The 17899-nt window shown below is 44.5% G+C and overlaps 1 protein-coding gene across 4 annotated transcripts; it reads right to left on the minus strand.

Moving 5' to 3' along the window:
- Positions 1–1271: 1271 nt before the first annotated feature.
- LOC148115871 (uncharacterized) lies at positions 1272–10173 on the minus strand. 4 transcript variants are annotated; one of them, XM_087884259.1, is made up of 2 exons: positions 10051–10173; positions 1272–4321 (listed from the first exon to the last, which is right to left on the minus strand). In XM_087884259.1, the coding sequence occupies exon 2, from the start codon at positions 4153–4155 to the stop codon at positions 2350–2352; it is 1806 nt and encodes a 601-aa protein (XP_087740385.1). In that variant the 5' UTR covers positions 4156–4321; positions 10051–10173; the 3' UTR covers positions 1272–2349. The 4 variants fall into 4 exon arrangements, with proteins under 4 accessions (XP_087740385.1, XP_087740386.1, XP_087740384.1 ...); XM_087884260.1 differs by having other exon boundaries at positions 10047–10124; XM_087884258.1 differs by lacking the exon at positions 10051–10173 and adding an exon at positions 9675–9775.
- Positions 10174–17899: the final 7726 nt, after the last annotated feature.

Genomic DNA, 17899 nt, shown 5'->3' on the forward strand with positions numbered 1-17899 from the left:
AGTGGCTGTGGCTTCCGGCATCCCGATATAGTCAGTTGGTGCCATCTCTGACTATTGGGGGCGAGTCGTTGGCCCCCACAGAGAGGGCTCACAATCTGGGTGTCCTCCTGGATGCACGGCTGTCTTTAGAAGAACATGTGACGGCCGTGGGGGCTTTTTATCAGATTCGCCTGATTCGCCAGTTGCATCCCTTTCTGGATCGGGACTCCTTGAGGCACAGTCACTCACGCCCTTGTCACTTCCCGCCTGGACTACTGTAACACTCTCTACATGGGGCTCCCCTTGAAGAGCCCCCGGAGGCTCCAACTGGTCCAGAACGCGGCCACGCGGGTGATTATGGGAGTGTCATGGCACTCCCATGTAACACACCTCCTGCGTGAGCTGCACTGACTCCTGGTGGTCCTCCAGGTGCGATTCAAGGTGTTGGTGACCACCTTTAGAGCGCTCCATGGCTTAGGACCTGGATATTTACGAGACCGCCTTCTGCCACCGCGAGCCTCCCACCGGCCAGTACGCTCCCACAGAGAGGGGCTCCTCCGGGTGCCGTCGGCCAGACAGTGTCGACTGGCGGCCCCCAGGGGGAGAGCTTTCTCTGTGGTAGCACCTGCCCTCTGGAACGAGCTGCCCCCAGAGATACAGATGATTCCGGATTAATGTACTTTCCGTCGGGCCCTCAAAACCTTTTTATTTCATCAAGCCGGGCTGGCCTAATCTCTCCAATTGTGTAGTTTTAATTTGGATTTTTAAATGGGGGATTTGAACTGTCTGGCCAAATTGTTTAATATATTTTTAAATGGTTTTTTAAATTTTGTATTTGATGTTTTTTACTTCTGGCTGTTCACCGCCCTGAGTCCTTCGGGAGAAGAGCGGTATATAAATTTAAATATTAAATTAAATTTAAATAATTGTTAGTATTTTCAGTGGTTCAGCCAGGACTGCAAATAATTGAGCAGGATGCAAAATGTAGAGAAAACTTCCTTATCTACAAAATATATATAAACATAATGCATGTGTACAATACGCATGCAGCTCTCTGCAACGTGATTGGAGAAAAAAGAAACTGAAACTGCAAGCACTGTTGCAGAAGCCAATGAACTCTGTACATAATTAAGGTAAGCCTTAACTCAATTCAAGCAATTTAAACTTTTTCCCCCCTAAAAAAAACCCTCCACCCCAAGTGAAGCGAGAAGGCGGCTATTTCTCTCATTGACCCCATAATCCCCCTGTCAGGTTTCGGTGCTATCTTAAATAAATTTCATTTTCAAGCGCAATCCCTCTAATGAATCATTTTTATTTAAGAACATAAAAAGCCGACATTCCTGATTTCATTTTTGCAGCCAAACTGGCCCCTCCTTCCAACCCCCTCCTCTTCCGCTCTCCAACCCCAATGTCCCATTGGCCATCATGCAGATCCATCTCTACCTCCCGGCACGTTCTTTTCACAGGAATGTAGCCCCCACCCTCGTCTCCCAGGAAACACTATCTGTACATACAAAACTAGGTAAAAGTTCATCTTGTTATGTCAGCGCTGGAAGAGAGCCTAATTTGGAACGCTGACACCCCCCTTAAACCCTTGAAAGAAAAGCCCCTTTGTCACGGGTTCCTTTTTTCAGTGCCACTGTAACTTCGAATGTTCACTAAATGAACCCTCCTTTTTCTTTTCATCCATTTCCCTTTTTCTTTTTAAATTCTTAGAATCATAGGACTAGAAGGGAGCAACCACAGAATAACAGAGCTGTAGTCTTCAGCTCCTACCTTCCTTGCCCAAGGCAAGAGTCCTTATACGGTTCTAGACAATTTCACATTAGATATTAGGTTTTTACACTCATATCAGATTTTCAAAATCATAATAAAATTGAATTTGGCAAGAAAATTTCCAAGGCGGCCATTTTAATGGACAAACACCAGGAGGCAAGATGTTCCAATTGGCAAGGAAAAGTATTCTCATCTTATACACCTGTAAGGTTTTCGTCCTGTGTGGATTTTTCATGTGCATCTGATTATCAGATAAAAATCTTTGCCAGGTTCTAAGCCCTGATAAAAGTTTCTCTCCAGTAAAAATTCACTGATGCTGAAAGAGTATTTTTTCAGGTAAACCATAAATTCAAACATTTAAAGTACATTTTCCTATATGGATTAGGGTGTGATTTTTAAGGGACGATTGACAAGAAAATGGTCTCCCACCATCTAAGAGTTTCTAATCCCCCTCCTTTATGAACTCTTAAATGACTTCTAAGAGTTGAATAACTATGAAAAACTGTTCTACCATCAGGGCCTATCAGGGCTTTTCCCATGTGAGTTTTGTAATGTCTCGCTTTTGAGCAAAACATTACCAGACTCTATGCATCTCTATGGCTTCACTCGCGTATGGACCTTTTCATGCCTTGCAAGGTGTTGTTTTTGGGAAAAACCTTTCCCACACTCCCCACACAGGTATGGCTTCTCCCCTGTGTGGATTCTCTGATGAACCCGAAGCAGTGTTGCTGTGAGAAAACTTTTTCCACATTCCCCACATTTATAGGGCCTCTCTCCTGTGTGCCCCTTCTGATGTCTCCGAAGTTCAGCAGACTCCACAAATGTTTTCTCACATTCTGGGCACTGATAGGGTCTTTCTCCAGTGTGAAGTTTCTGATGTCGAATTAGGTGTTGCTTATAGCCAAAACATCTCCCACATTCTGGGCACTGATAGGGACTTTCTCCAGTGTGAAGTTTCTGATGTTGAATTAGGTGTTGCTTATAGCCAAAACATCTCCCACATTCTGGGCATTGATAGGGTCTTTCTCCGGTGTGAAGTCTCTGATGTTGAATTAGGTGTTGCTTATAGCCAAAACATCTCCCACATTCTGGGCATTGATAGGGTCTTTCTCCGGTGTGAAGTCTCCGATGTTGAATTAGGCATGACTTTCTGCCAAAACATCTCCCACATTCTGGACATTTTTCATTTTTCTGCACATGCACACGCGCGAACGGCTTCTCTCCTTTGTGAATCCTCTCATGTTTTCTAAGATAATATTTGCAATGAAAAGATTTCTCACACACTGAGCATTTGTGGAGTTTCTCACCCATATGGGTTTGCCAGTGCATTCTAAGGGATGATGAATGAGCAAATGCTTTCCCACATTCTAAACATTTGAACTTTTTTTCCCCTCTGTGAACATTCTCATGCCTCCTGAGGTTTTCTTTTGCACGGAAAAATGTTCCACACTCGATGCACTTATAGGGCTTCACCCCTGTATGGATACTCTGATGTCGAAAAAGACCTTCCTTAAAAGAAAAACATTTCTCACAATCCTTACATTTATATAGCTTTTCTCCCGTGTGCGTCCTTTGGTGTCTCCGAAGTTTAGAAGAACTGACAAATCTTTTCTCACATTCTGGGCATTGATGGGGTCTTTTCCCAGTGTGAATTCTCTGATGTTTCAGCAGGTCTGATTTGCTGGAAAAACACTTCCCACATTCTAGGCACGTTTTGCTTTCCTCTTTTGTGTGTGTTTTATTATGTTTGGAAAGAGTTGAGCTCCGAGTGAAACATTTTCCACAGTCGAAGCATTTATAAGGACTCTGCCTTGTGTGACTTCTCTCATGTTTTCTAAATAATTGTTTATTACGGAAAGATTTCCCACACTCCAGACATTGATAGGGTTTCCCTCTGGTGTGGATTTGCTGATGTTTAAGCAGCTCTGAGTTTTGGGGAAAGCAGAGCCCACATTGCACACACTTGCAGGGCTTCTCTTCAGTCGGGCTGTTCTGAGGCCTAGAAAGATGCCGTCTCTCAGGAAATCTTCCCCAGCGCTTCCAGGATTCCTGAGATTTCTTACCCTGGTGGATTCGCTGATGGGCTCCAAGGTCCAAGCCTTTAGCAAAACGCTCCCCGCACTCTCCGCATTTGTAAGGCTTCAGTCCAGGGTGGCTCCGGAGATGTTTGGCAAAGCTCCACAATCCAGGAAAGGAGTTCCCACAAAGGAAACACAGGTGGGATCCATTCCCCTTATGCAGCGTCCGGTGGATCAAAAGGAGGGATCGGTGAGCAAAGGATTTCCCACACTCGGAGCATCTGGAGAGTTTCCCCTGATTCCTCTGAGGGGACCTTTGGCCAAAGTGTTCCCCCCTCTGCATAGTTTCCAGGGGCTGCTCACTTCCAGGGCTTTCCATCATGGGAAACTCGAACAAGCAGAACTTTGGCCAAAAGGCTGGAAGATGGGCAGGAGGATGGGCTCCAGCATGAATCCAAAAACTGAGAAGGTGAAACCTCTGGTCCCGGTGAGTGACCCAGATTGGATCCTGCAAGCAGAACTTTGTCCAAAGGGTTTCTTGGTGGCACCTGCAGGATGAAGATAAAAGAAGAGAAGGAGAGAGGAAGATTTAGTTTCTTTGGCTCTCCAAATAGCCGAAATAATAGCTGGAAGACTATATTCCCTCCCCCAGAATCAAAGCAATGCTGGGATCCTCCCTGTGGAGCTGGCCTCCCATTCCCTTTTCTTAGCATGATGAGAGGGATGGCTGACAGACTCCCTGTTGCCCCCCATTTGTCTGCCTGAACTGGGGATGATCCCTGCCTTTTCCTTTTTGCCCTGTGTTCGGGTCGGTGATGCTACATAATGTGTGACGAACTGCAAAGAGCCCCCATAAGATTTATATGTGCCAGGTAGAGCTACTTGTGTACAGAATACAACCCATGAACACTGTTCTTTGGGCCAGCACAGATTGAATATGTCTCCCTCCAAGATTGGCTTAGAATTGTTGCTTTATAGTTTAGGGAGGATGCAAATACATTGATTTGGGCCAGCAATGCCGTTTGAACACAATAGGGAACAAACAGGTTCCATTTAAAAAAAATTGACGGTATATATGAACCTAAAGAGGAAGACCGATGGAAGTGTGTCATTTTTAGAAGAAAACAACAACTGAGAGCAATGTATCCTACTCCACTCCAATGAAGCCCCTCTGGAACTGAACAATCACTGTCATGTTCTCCCCCTAGAAGGGAATATGCAGTCACCCACAAAAGAGCAGTCTTCAATAGTTTCTAAAAAAGAGGCCAAACCCAGCATTTCTGCAACAGGATGAAAACATCCCAGAATTTTCTAGGGAAAGAAGGTGAGTTTCAGTGACAGGCGATTCAATTCTTAGGGGAAGAGAAACTATAGTCTGCAGAGGAGATAGTCAATCTAGGCAGGTATGTTATCTCCCTGAAGCAAAAATCAAAGATGCAGCAGAAATAATCAAAGCCATGGAGTACTACCCCTTTCTTCTCCTGCATGTGGAGACCAATGATACAACAATGAATCTGAAAAGAGCGGATGTGGTTCCCATTTCCAAGAAAGGAAGAAAAAAAAAAGAGACCATGGAAACTACAAAACTACAATATCTGGGCAGATCCTGGAAAAGATAATAAAAACACAGATCTGCAAACATCTAGAAACAAAGTTATAATTAAAAGCCATTATGGGTTTGTTAAAAAGAACCATGCCAACCCAATCTTATTTCGTTCTTTGACAAAAAAGGTTAGTCTAAAGTAGAGAAAAGAAGGATTGGGGGTGACAATATTGTTATTCCAGTATTTGAGAGGCTGCCAAAAAAGAAGAAGAGGTCAACCTGAGGGCAGGACAAGAAACAATGGAAAGAAATCAAGGAGAGAAGCAACCTCGAATTAAGGAGAAACCTCCTAACAGAGAGGACAATTAATCAGTGTAACAACTGGCCTTCCGAAGTTGTGGCTGCTACAATACTGGAGGCTTTAAAGAAACGAATGGACAGAACCCGTTTGAAATAATATTATTTATTTTATTTATTTATTTTTTAAATTTTTATACCGCCCCCTCTCCCAAAGGACTCAGGGCGGTGAACAGCCAAAATTAAAAAAACATACAATATAAATATTAAAATACTTTAAAAACAAAATTAAATTTATGTTGGCTTCCCCCAATTTAAAACCCCTTACCCATAAAATTCACCAATTAAAAGATTTTTAATCCAGCCCGGCTTGCTGAAATAAAGAAGTCTTCAGAACCCGGCGGAAGGTCCGGAGGTCTGGGATCAGTCGTATCCCTGGGGATAGCTCATTCCAGAGGCAGGTGCCCCCACAAAGAAGGCTCTTCCCGGGGGGTCGCCAGCCAACATTGCCTGACGACGGCACCCTGAGGAGGCCCTCTCTGTGGGAGCATATTGGCTGGTGGGAGGTTATCGGTGGCAGAAGGTGGTCTCGTAAATAACCGGGCCCTAAGCCATGGAGCGCTTTGAAGATGAGAACCAAAACCTTGAAGTGCACCCAGAAGACCTCTGGAAGCCAATGCAGCTCGCGCAGGAGAGGTGTCACGTGGGAGCGCCATGTCGCCCCCATAAGTACCCGCGCGGCTGCATTCTGCACCAGTTGGAGCCTCCGAGTACTCCTCAAGGAGCCCCATGTAGAGAGCGTTGCAGTAGTCCAGGCGGGAAGTGACGAGGGCATGAGTGACCGTGCATAAGGAGTCCCGATCCAGAAAGGGGCGCAACTGGTGTATCAGGCGAACCTGATAGAAAGCCCCCCTGGCCACGGCCGTCATATGCTCTTCTAAAGACAGCCGTGCATCCAGGAGGACACCCAAGTTACGCAGCCTCTCTGTGGGGGCCAATGTCTCGCCCCCAATAGTCAGTGATGGCACCAGCTGACTATATTGGGACGCCGGCAACCACAGCCACTCAGTCTTGGAGGGGTTGAGTCGGAGCCTGTTCCTCCCCATCCAGACCCGCACAGCCTCCAGGCACCAGGACATCACTTCAAGGGCATCGTTGGGGTGGTCTGGGGTGGAGATGTACAGCTGGGTGTCACCAGTGTACAGATGACACTGCACCCCAAAACCACGGATGATCTCGCCCAGCGGCTTCACATAAATGTTGAACAGGAGAGGCGAGAGGACCGACCCTTGCGGTACCCCACAGACCAGGTGCCTTGAGGTCAATTTCTGCCCCCCAGCCATCACAGACTGAAGCCACCCAGTCAGAGTCCAAGCCTTCCTGAATTTGAGCGACTTTATCGTGCAGATAATGCGCAAAATCCTCAGCACGCCCTTGCAAGGGGTCTTCCCGTGCTCCCAGATGGAGAAGGGAGCGGGTCACCCTAAAAAAAGGTGGCTGGGCGATTATCTGCCAACGTGATAAGAGCGGAAAAGTAGCTACACTTCGCCGCTTTTGTCGCCACTAAGTAGGTCTTGATATAAGACCTCACTAGTGTACGGTCAGATTCGGAACGACTAGCCCTCCAACTACTCTCTAGGCGTCTTTTCCGGCACTTCATTCCCCTCAGCTCCTCGGAGAACCAAGGAGCTGGGCAGATTCGGCGTCGGGTCAGAGGCCACAAAGGCACGACTCGATTTAAAGCCCAGCAGCCGCCCTATCCCAGGCGGCCACCAGGTCTTCCATTGAGTTGTGAGCCAGAGTCTCAGGAAATGGCCCAAGCTCCATTTGGAACCTGTCAGGATCCATCAGGCGCCTGGGGCGGAACCACCTGGTCTGTTCCGCCTCCCTGCGGTGGGGTGTAGCAGTCAGAAAGTCAAGTCTAAGGAGGGAATGGTCTGACCATGACAAGGGTTCAATGACTATGTCCCCTATCTTGAGATCATTCAACCACTGACCAGAGACGAAAACCAGGTCCAGCGTCTTTCCTCCTGTGTGAGTGGGGCCTTGAATTAACTGGGTCAGGTCCATGGCCGTCATGGAAGCCATGAACTCCCGAGCCACCTCAGACACTTCACCGATGGACGATAGGTTGAAATCCCCCATGACTAAAAGCCTGGGGGTATCAACCGCCACCCCGGCTATAACGTTGAGGAGCTCGGGCAGGGCCGCTGCCACCCAGCAAGGAGCCAGGTACACAACTAGCAGGCCCATCTGCCTCCCATGGCCCCACTTCACAAGGAGAGACTCAAAGATGGCTATCTGAGGTACAGTGGCCTCCCTAGGATCAAGACCTTCCTTTACAATAACCGCCACCACCCCACCCCTACCCTGGGCCCTCGGCTGATGAAATGCGCGGAAACCCGGTGGGCACATTTCTATGAGGGGGACCACCCCCCTCCTGGCCCAACCAGGTCTCTGTAATACCCGCCAGGTCTGCTCCCCCCTCCTGAATCAGCTCACAAATGAGGGGGGCTTTATTAACCACGGACCTGGCGTTGCACAACATCAGCCTAAGACCCAGGCTCTGAGGCTCTGGACAACCCAGGGAATGAGAAGAGCATTGGGAGCCGGAGCACGTTACCGCTTGGAGACAGCGGGTGCGTGCCTCCACATGATATGGCCCCCTGCTCCCACCATACCTGGCCCTCCCACCCACAGTCCTGATGACACCGCCTTCTTCCCTACCAACACCAACCCCCTCAGATCTCCGCTCCGCACCTCCCCTGACACGACCCTGTGCCAGGCCTGCCTCCCCCCTAACAAATCACCCTCCCTATCCTTTGCCAACCAACCCTCCCCCCTCCCAAAACCCCTTAAAAGATTGGCAAATGACGATTTTAAAAAACCCCTCAACCCCCTCTTTGCTGCATGCCATATAGGGCAGTTGTTGACAACCCGTGGCTCCTGCATGCGGCTGTTTCGTCCCTCCGCTGTGGCTCCCTGTTGGGTGATCCCACCATTGGCTGGCCCCACCCCTTACCTTCCCCTCCCACTCCCCTCAAAGGGGTCTTTGCGGGTTAACGCTGAGAGGCACCGATTTCTCTGCCTTCTCTGTTCCCACCCCGAACTGAAGCGAAACAAATGGGCCAGGGTACCCCTCCTTGCTAAGGAGCCCCACTGAGCCCGCTTGCAAACTCCACTGAGGGCGGCTCCAAATGTTCGGTTCTTGCGTTCCTCCCAGCCATCGCTGCCTGCTCTGCTCTCACCAGCTGGAGGTGGGGCTCTGTGTTGGTGCCTTCCAGATGGAGAGCCACGTTTGTTGGCTTGCTGGCTGCCTCCAAGGAGGGAGCTGCCCTCAGGCCACCAGGGCCCCCACCATGCAGGGAGAGAAGGAAAGGGGATTATTTCCCCAACAGGATCCAGATTGGAGTTGCCTTATTTTGCATGGATCTTCAATGCTTGGCTTTACCTGCCACAGCCCAAGTGGTTGGATTCACACAATATGTGAAGCTGGGCAGGAGAGCATGGATAGAAGGATGGATAGACAGACAAAAGACAGATGAGACAGTGACAGAGAAAGAGAGAGAGAGAGAGAGACAGACAGGCAGAGATACCCATTCCCTACAGAAAACACCAAGAGCCACAAAAGCTGGGTATGCATGGCTGGGGTGATGGGCTGTTTTCTACAATAAAGCAAGGTCATGCGCACACTTGAAAGTAAATCAGGAAGCCAGTAATTGGGCAGTTTGTCTGGCAATATGCAGTTGTAAAGCTTGTAACAATTCTGGGTGGTTAGAAGGCTGAGAAAAGTAACAAGGAGTTAGGCAACTTGCAGACCTCAGCTCAAAGACAGGAGTAGAGATGGCCCTGCAGCCAATAAAAACGTGCCTTAGATAACTCCCGAGGCTTCCATTAGCCAAGGCTTCGGAACTGGTCCCTTCCTGCCCTATTCTGAGGGACAAAACCCACCAACCAGGGGCTGCCACATCACAGCCTCCTTCAGAGCAAAACTAGGCAAATAATGGATTTTTTTCCTACTCAGCTTTGTAGAAAGAAAAGTAAACAATTAAAATACTAACATAAAAGCAAAGAACATCAATTCTTCTCCATTTAGATGACAGGGAAAGAAAGTGGATCTTTTCTCCCTTGGGAGGAAATGAGCTCAATTCCAGCCATTTAACCTTTTTCCCCCCAATAAAGAAAACCCTCCACCCCCGATTGAAGGGAGGAGGCGGCTGTTTCCTGCATTGACCCCATAATCCCCCCTGAGACCCTGGAAAGAGAAGCCCCGCCCTTTGCCCTCCGTGGGGCGGGGCTTCCTCTCCCCCCCCTTTGCCCAGAGGCTCCCCGTCCAGCCCCGCCTCCACCCGGGACCCTCCTGGCACCCCTGGCTCAGCGGGCACTCGGGGCGACCTTCCTCCGGGCAGCCCCAGGGAGAGCGGGAGCCCCACCTACCCGGAGCGGGGCCGAGGAGCAGCCTTGCCGGACAGCCAAGAATTCGCCCAGCCGCAAGTGGGGAAACCACAGAGAGGGAGGAAGAACGACAGGAGATTCCTAGAGAGGCCCCACGGAGGCTTCTCCCCGCCTTTTCCGGCCCCTCTTCCACTCTGGGAGGTGAGAAGACGCTCTAGCCCATCCTTCCTCTCTTCCGCTTGGAGCTGCTACAGTTTCGGGGTCCCGGTAACGCCGCTTCCCTCTCGGAGGGAGCAGGAGGAGCCGCTTCTTTCCCAGCCGGCCGGAGTCCAGAGAGACTTCTTCCAGGATTGTTTGGGGAGGGGGGGGACTTGGACGCGGGAGAGGCTACAATTTCCCCCTTTTGTGTACTTCGGGGCACATAACTGTTCGGTTTGTATAACTTTCAAGCCACGAATGAGCAAACCTTCAGAAGAAGAGTTGGAAGGGAGCTCTGAGGTCATCTAGCCCAACCCCCTGCCTTAGCAAGTGATCTTACTACCCCATCCCAGACAAGGGACTTCTTCTGAAAACCCTCCACTGATGGAGCACCCACAACTTTTGGAGGGAAGCCGTTGTACTGGTTAATGGTTCTCTCAGGAAATTCTCCTTAGTTCTGGGCTGGATAATCCCCTAGAGCAGTGTTTCCCAAACTTGGGAACTTTAAGAAGTGTGGACTTCAACTCCCAGAATTCCCCATCCAGCATGGCTGGCTGTGGGATTTTGGGAGTTGAAGTCCATACATCTTGAAATTCCCAAGTTTGGGAAACATTGCCCTGGCCTAGAGTATTTTCCAGCCATTGCTGCTTGTTCAGCCTTCAGGTGCTTTGGAGCATAGGTTGTCCCGCTCTTCTTTGTGACAGCTTCTCAAATTTTGGAAGTCTGCCATCCTCTCACTCTATTCCTTCTCTTCCTTCCACTAGACATAATCAGTTCCTGCAGTCTCAAAATCTTATTTGTATTGTGATACAAAATGTACAAAACCCCAGGGATCAACACAATTTAGCCCAATCTGGAATGTTTAAAATGAGTTCATGAATAAACGTTTGAAAACACTTGGAGGGTTGCAAAGAAACCCCAGGGATAGGACCTAAATTTAATGTGACTTTGCTTTGCCTGTTTTGGAAAGAAAAATTGGGGTCAAGATGGATATCAGCTCTTCAAGAGAGGATGAATCAAGAAACAAAACCCAGAAGAGTTCTAGAATTCTTATTTTATTTTTATTTATTTATTTATTTATTTTATTCATTAATTAGATTTTTATACCACCCCCTCTCCCGAAGGACTCGGGGCGGTGAACAGCCAAAATTAAAAACATACAATATAAACATTAAAATATGTTTAAAACAATTAAATCCAAAATGGCTCCCCAATTTAAAACGCCTTACCCATGACCCTATAAATAAGACAAATTTAAAATTTAAAATTTCCACATTTAAAATTTCCACATTTAAAAAGGGGGAAGATTTAGGCCAGGCCAGCTTGATGAAATAGTAAAGTCTTAAGCACGCGGATCCGGGATCCTACGTATTTTATAGGCTATAGTGACAGAATCTTAAGATCAGAATGATGGTATCCATGATATTCGCTGTGACATTCTATGGAAGAGAAAGTTGGACAAAATGAGGAGGACAGGAAGAGTGTGGCAGTTTTTGAACATTAATTTTGAAGAACTCTACCAAGATTATGATGGATAGCTAAGTAAATGTCCATCATTTGCACATAGTTTAGTTTCAATTTCTCTCTGACAGTCTGTTGTTCAATTCCAAATGTCATTTTGTCTATTTCAAATCTTTCTCTTCACTCTGCATGTGAAAAATATGAGTCAATCTCTCTGCAGTTCTCTCAACTTCACCTTTATTCTGTGTTCTATGTCCAGACTTACAAAGACATTTTGTATCCCTTCAATAAGGCACTTCAAACATGGTTTTTGAAAGTCTACATTATCTTTTATTGTATCATTAAAAAACAAGCCATCCAAGCCTCAAGTCAGCTCTTTTCTTCTGAATGGGAGACCACCAGAACTTCAGGGAGGGGAGGTGTGTGTGTGGGGGGGGGGGGAAGATGGGCCTCTCCTATCATTTAGGTGCAATGAAAAGAGAAGGCAATTTCCATGAGATCCTTTACCAGAGGAGCCTAAAGAGGCTTTCCTGAATTTCCAGTTGAACCAGAGGCTTTTCTTTTTTTTTTATTGAAAAAGTTTTACAAATACAAATTTTCCCATTTCCCCCCCCTTTCCCTCCCTAACCCTCCCTAGCCCTCTCCTCCTCCCATGACTTCTCCAAGGTGAAATCCAAATCCACATCATATTATATCATACTTTACCACCCTTCTATTCTCCCCCCTGTGTACTATATATTTCTACATAACATTGAACTATTCTACCCCCTATATACTATACATTTCTATACAACATTCAGCTAAAAGCTATCTGGTACTTCCTAGTTTGGTATTTGTTCTGCACATAATCTATCCATTTCTTCCACTCCCATACATAAGTCTCTTGAGTCCGGTCTTTTAAGTATGCTGATATCTTCGCCGTTTCTGCAAAACTGGCCACCTTCAAAGTCCATTCTTGAATTGTAGGCATAACATCCCTTTTCCAATATTGACCAATCAGTAACCTAGCTGCTGTCACCATATACAATATCAATTTCATTTCACCCACTGAAAAGCCCTTAACTATACCCAGTAAAAATAATTGAGGAGAAAATTGGATTTTTTTCTTCAGAACATTTTGCATAACCCACCAAATTTTTATCCAGAAAGCCTTTACTTTCTTGCAGGTCCACCATATATGATAATATGTAGCATCTAAGCAATCACATCTCCAACATTTTGTTTGAACATTAGGATACATGCACGACAATTTCTTAGGATCTAAATGCCACCTATAAAACATTTTATAAAAAATTTCCCTCAAGTTCTGTGACTGCGTAAATTTAACATTCTGAACCCATATTTTTTCTCACGTTTCCATCATAACTGGTTCTGCAAAATTTTGCGCCCATTTTATCATACAATCTTTAACCAATTCATTTTCTGAGTCTCTTTCTAACAAAACATTATAAACCCTCTTAATATGCATTGGGCCTTTCTCTTTTATCTGTCTAACCAATTCTTCTTCATGCAACATTAAACCAGTTTTTTGATCTTCTCTCCATCTCAGTTGAAATTGATTATACTGTAACTAAGTTAAATTAATCCCTTCTTCCAACAGTGTGTTTAATGTCTTTAGTTGCCATCTGCCCCCATCATTAAAAAGTACTTCTTTATATAACCCCCCCCCGAGTGACTTTATATTTATATTCCGTATAATATGACCAAGATCCAACCACAATGGTATTTTATAATCCCATTTGAACCGGTGCTTCTTCCATACTCTCATCAAGGAGTTTCTAAGCATATGGCTGTTGAATACTTTATCCACTTTATTTTCATAGAATAAATATGCATGCCAACCAAATTCAAGATCATAAGTCTCTATATTCAATATTCCAGTCTTTGTCCTTCCAAACCAATCACTTGCTTGTGTCAACACTGCTGCTTCATAGTACAGTCACAGGTTTGGAAGTTTAAGACCACCCCTTTCACGAACATCTTGCATAATTTTCAATTTCACTCTTGGCTTTTTCTCATTCCAAACAAACTTATTCACTCCTTTTTGCCATTCCGTCAACTGTTTATCACTTTTAAGCACCAGAATCATTTGAAACAAAAATAAAAATCTAGGTAGAACATTCATTTTAACTGCTGCTATTCTTCCAAGTAGAGACAGCTGCAGTTTTTTCCAAGTTTCCATATCCTTTTGTACCTTTCGCCACAACACCTCATAATTGTTTTGGAACAGTTTTATATTTGAATCTGCAACTTGAACTCCTAGATATCTCACCTTTGGTACTATTTCAAAGCCTGCCATCCTTTCCAGTTCCTTCTTTTGATCAACTGTCATATTTTTAACTATCATCTTGGTTTTTTTCTGATTCAGTCTAAATCCTGATACCATACCATATTCTTCTATAATGTCTTTCATCTGAATTATTGATTCCATCGGCCGTGTTAGGGTAACAACCAGATCATCTGCAAATGCCCTTGTTCTGTAGTCCTTTTGTCTTATAACTATTCCATTCAAAGTGCTCGAATATATCAAATATAAATAGGCTTCCGGTTGGCGCCGCCGCCATCGCTAGATAGTCTCTTTAAGACCGCCAGCCCCGCCGCCCATAAAAAGCCGCCTCTACAGCTGAGAGGCAGCTTGAAAAACTCCACGTTCTTGAGGAAACGGGAGGAGAGCCGGCGAGACCAGGTAGAGCCCCCTGCGAAGTCCCCAGATTGTCTTTTTTGCTTCTGGAGAGGAAGCAGGGTGAGGCTCCCTATCCAGCTCGCCGAGGCTCCGGACTCCGGGGACAACTCTGCATCTAGCAGAGCCAGACGACGCGATCAACATAACCAGTGAAAGCCAAGAGAATCATCAAAAATAAACAGGGTGGAATCTGGACTTGAAACTTGTTTGCCTCCAGTGAAAGACGGTCCCTTCTTAAGGACCGCCAGCCCCCCCGCCTGTAGAGCCGCTTCGATACCGAGAAGCGGTTTGAAAACTCTGAAATCTGTAGGATTGTAGGAGCAGAGTAGGCAAGGTACAGGTTGAGCCCCTGTGAGCCCCCAGAAAATCGCTACTGGGGAGGAAACAGGCGCGGCTCCCTTTCAACTTGCTGAGAATCCGGACAGCGTGGGACCACTCTGCCTTCCGCAGAGCAAGCCGGCTGCAGCAAACATTTAAACTGAATGAAACCAACCTTAACAAATAGCGGAAATATCAACTTGAACCCTCAAATCTGGAAATTGCAAGTATTATTGTTTTGGTGACTTTTTGACTTAAGAGAAAGTACGAACAAGTGAAAGTGGTTTGAAAAAAAAAATGGCGCCCAGCTGCAGAGTTAACGAGCTGAGAGTGAGAGTGGATTTGTGAAGTTACTTTAATCTGCTACAAAGTTGCGCTGCCTGTAATAAGGAGGAACAGGAGAAGAGGGGGAAAAAATTCTTTTTTAAAATCTGAGCTTGGTTCAGTCTAGTTTCTATCCCCAATTTGATTAAACCTGGGGGATTTTTTCAGAGGACTTTGTGGTGGTGGAAAAGGAAAAAGGATCTCCCTTTTCAGAAAATCCAACCTACATGGCAGGATGGCTTCAAAGAAGCAGGAAGGAAAGGCAGCAGGGGGGGGATCCCCCACATTTAAACATGAACAGCAGCTTCCTCCTGCTCAACAGAGTCAGAAAAAAGACTTTGATTTTGAAAGTTTAAAAGAATTTATTTCTCAGGCTTTGGATGATAAATTTCAAAAATCTCAACAGGAAATAGATGATAAATTTCAAAAATCTCAACAGGAAATTATGCAGGAAATTAATGAAATTAAAAATGTGGTGAAGCAGGATTATGGCAAGGTGACTAAAAAAATATCGAATGTGGTGTCTGGCCTGTCAGAAATTATTATTAAAGTGGATTCCAAATTGGAAGAATTTAAATCAGAAGTCAATGTTAAAATTAAGGATACTGATTATAAAATTTCTGATGTTGATGATAAAATGCAGAGAGTTGAAAACGAAATTACAATGATGCAATTCAGGGCCATGGAATTCGCTATAAGGCTCAGAGGCATTAGAGAGAATGACAGACAGGACTTGAGACAGATCTGTGCTGATGCTTTGGCTGTGTTATTAAAAATTAATCCTGAAGTGTTTTTTTATAAAATAGACAAAATTTACAGAGTGAACTCCTGGGTGGCCAGACAAAGACAAAGAGATGTGGTGATATATTTTACAGACAGAACAATAAGAAATGATATCTTGCAAAAATCTTTTCTTTCCTCTGTGCAAGTGGAGGGGGCTCAAATTGGAGTTTATAAGGAATTGCCACCTAAAATTTTAAAAGATAGAAAAGACTTTGGTTTCCTAGTGAATGAATTGAAAAAACAACAGGTACCATTCTGGTGGGATGCCCCAACTGGTATAATTCTGAAATACAAAGGGGAAAGACATCGGCTGAACACTGTTGAGAAGGCGGAACATTTTTATTCTACTGTTCTCAAAGAGAGATCACCATCTCCACGTACATCCACAGTGCTGGAGATTAAGTGATAAGTGATAAGAAGCAATCTCAGCAAGAGATAGAAGAACAGTCTAAGCAGGCAGAGCCAGTGGAAATGCAGGGTGCTACAGGAGGTTTTCTGGAGGAGCACCTGTTAGAATCTTCTCCAATTCTGGACCCGGCTCGGATGGTTGAAGTCAAAGACCAGTGTATAACTCGTGCAAAATCTAAGCAACTTAAAGAAAAGCAACAACAGGAAAGACAATACAAAAAGGGAGCTAAGAGTACTACACAAAAAAGTGAAGCCATGGGGGGAGCAAAACCGAAGATTTCGGAAGATCTTCGGCTATTGTGCTCGTCGCTTCAAAAAGATGAAGATGACAATTAAGTGTTTATCCTGGAATGTGAATGGGTTGAATTCACTACAGAAAAGGAAGAAGTTATTTACATATTTGAGACAATTTAATAATGATATAATTTGTTTACAAGAAACTCATATTAGAACTCAAGATCAAAAATACTTGATAAACTCAAAATTAGGAACACATTTTATAGCTTCAACTTCGCAAAAAAAGAATGGTGTGGTCATTTATGTAAACAAAAGACTGACAGCTAAAATTATAGAAGCAGATGAAGATGGTAGGTTTATAGCAATTGAACTGCTTACAGTAAATGGCCAAATTCTTCTGATTGGAATTTATGTTCCCAACCAACAACAGGATCATTTTTATAAAACGTTACACACTAAAATACTGCAATGGGATTATAGATCTATTTTAATTATGGGAGATTGGAATGGAGTAATCGATTCCAAATTAGATAAAAAGAGTCTAGCGAAATCAAGGATTAGATTACCACAGACTTTTTTCAATATGAAAGAAGATTTGGAATTAAAAGATATCTGGAGAATACATAACCCAAAAGAATTGGACTACACTTTTTTTTCTGATAGGCATAGATCCTTCTCTAGGATTGATTTTATTTTGGTATCAGATGATCTACTTGTTAAGACAAAAAGAACAAAGATTTTCCCAAGAACTTTGACCAACCATAGCCCAGTATGGATAGAAATTGAGATGGGTAAGATTGAGAGACGATCATGGAGACTAAATGAAAACTTGTTCAGATATGAAAAAAATATAACAGAACTTAAAAAGCAGCTGAAAGAATTTTTTGAAATAAACTTGAATAAGGGTACCCCAATTGAAACTGTGTGGGATGCGAGTAAAGCTTATATGAGAGGGGTACTCATTTATATGAATTCTAAACATAGACTGAATCGACAAAAGAAAAGATCTGAACTGGAAGCAGAAATAAAGAATAAAGAACAGCTACTTATTAAAAATCCAACAGATGAAAGAATACGTGGTGCTATAAAACTTTTGAAAGATCAATTCCAAATGCTTATGGCGGAACAAGTTGCAACAAATTTACAATATGCGAAGCACAACATATTTTGTAACCCCAATAAACCGGGCAGATGGTTGGCCTACACATTAAGGAAGAAGCAGAGCATACGGACTATTGATAGTACTGATATTGGAGGGAAAGAAATTTTTCAACAAAAATTAATTAATTAAGCTTTTGTAGATTATTATACCAAATTATATGCCAAAGATGATATGTAGAATGGACTTATAGAAAAATATCTAGATAATAAAAGAGTCACAAAAATTACTAATCAACAAAAGGATAGAATGAACTATCCTATAACAGAGGAGGAGATAATAGCAGCAATCAAACAATTAAAAACAGCTAAAGCTCCTGG

The sequence above is a fragment of the Pantherophis guttatus genome, chromosome 2 (genome assembly GCF_059756535.1).
Source record: "Pantherophis guttatus breed Tessera chromosome 2, ASM5975653v1, whole genome shotgun sequence".
NCBI lineage: Eukaryota > Metazoa > Chordata > Lepidosauria > Squamata > Colubridae > Pantherophis > Pantherophis guttatus.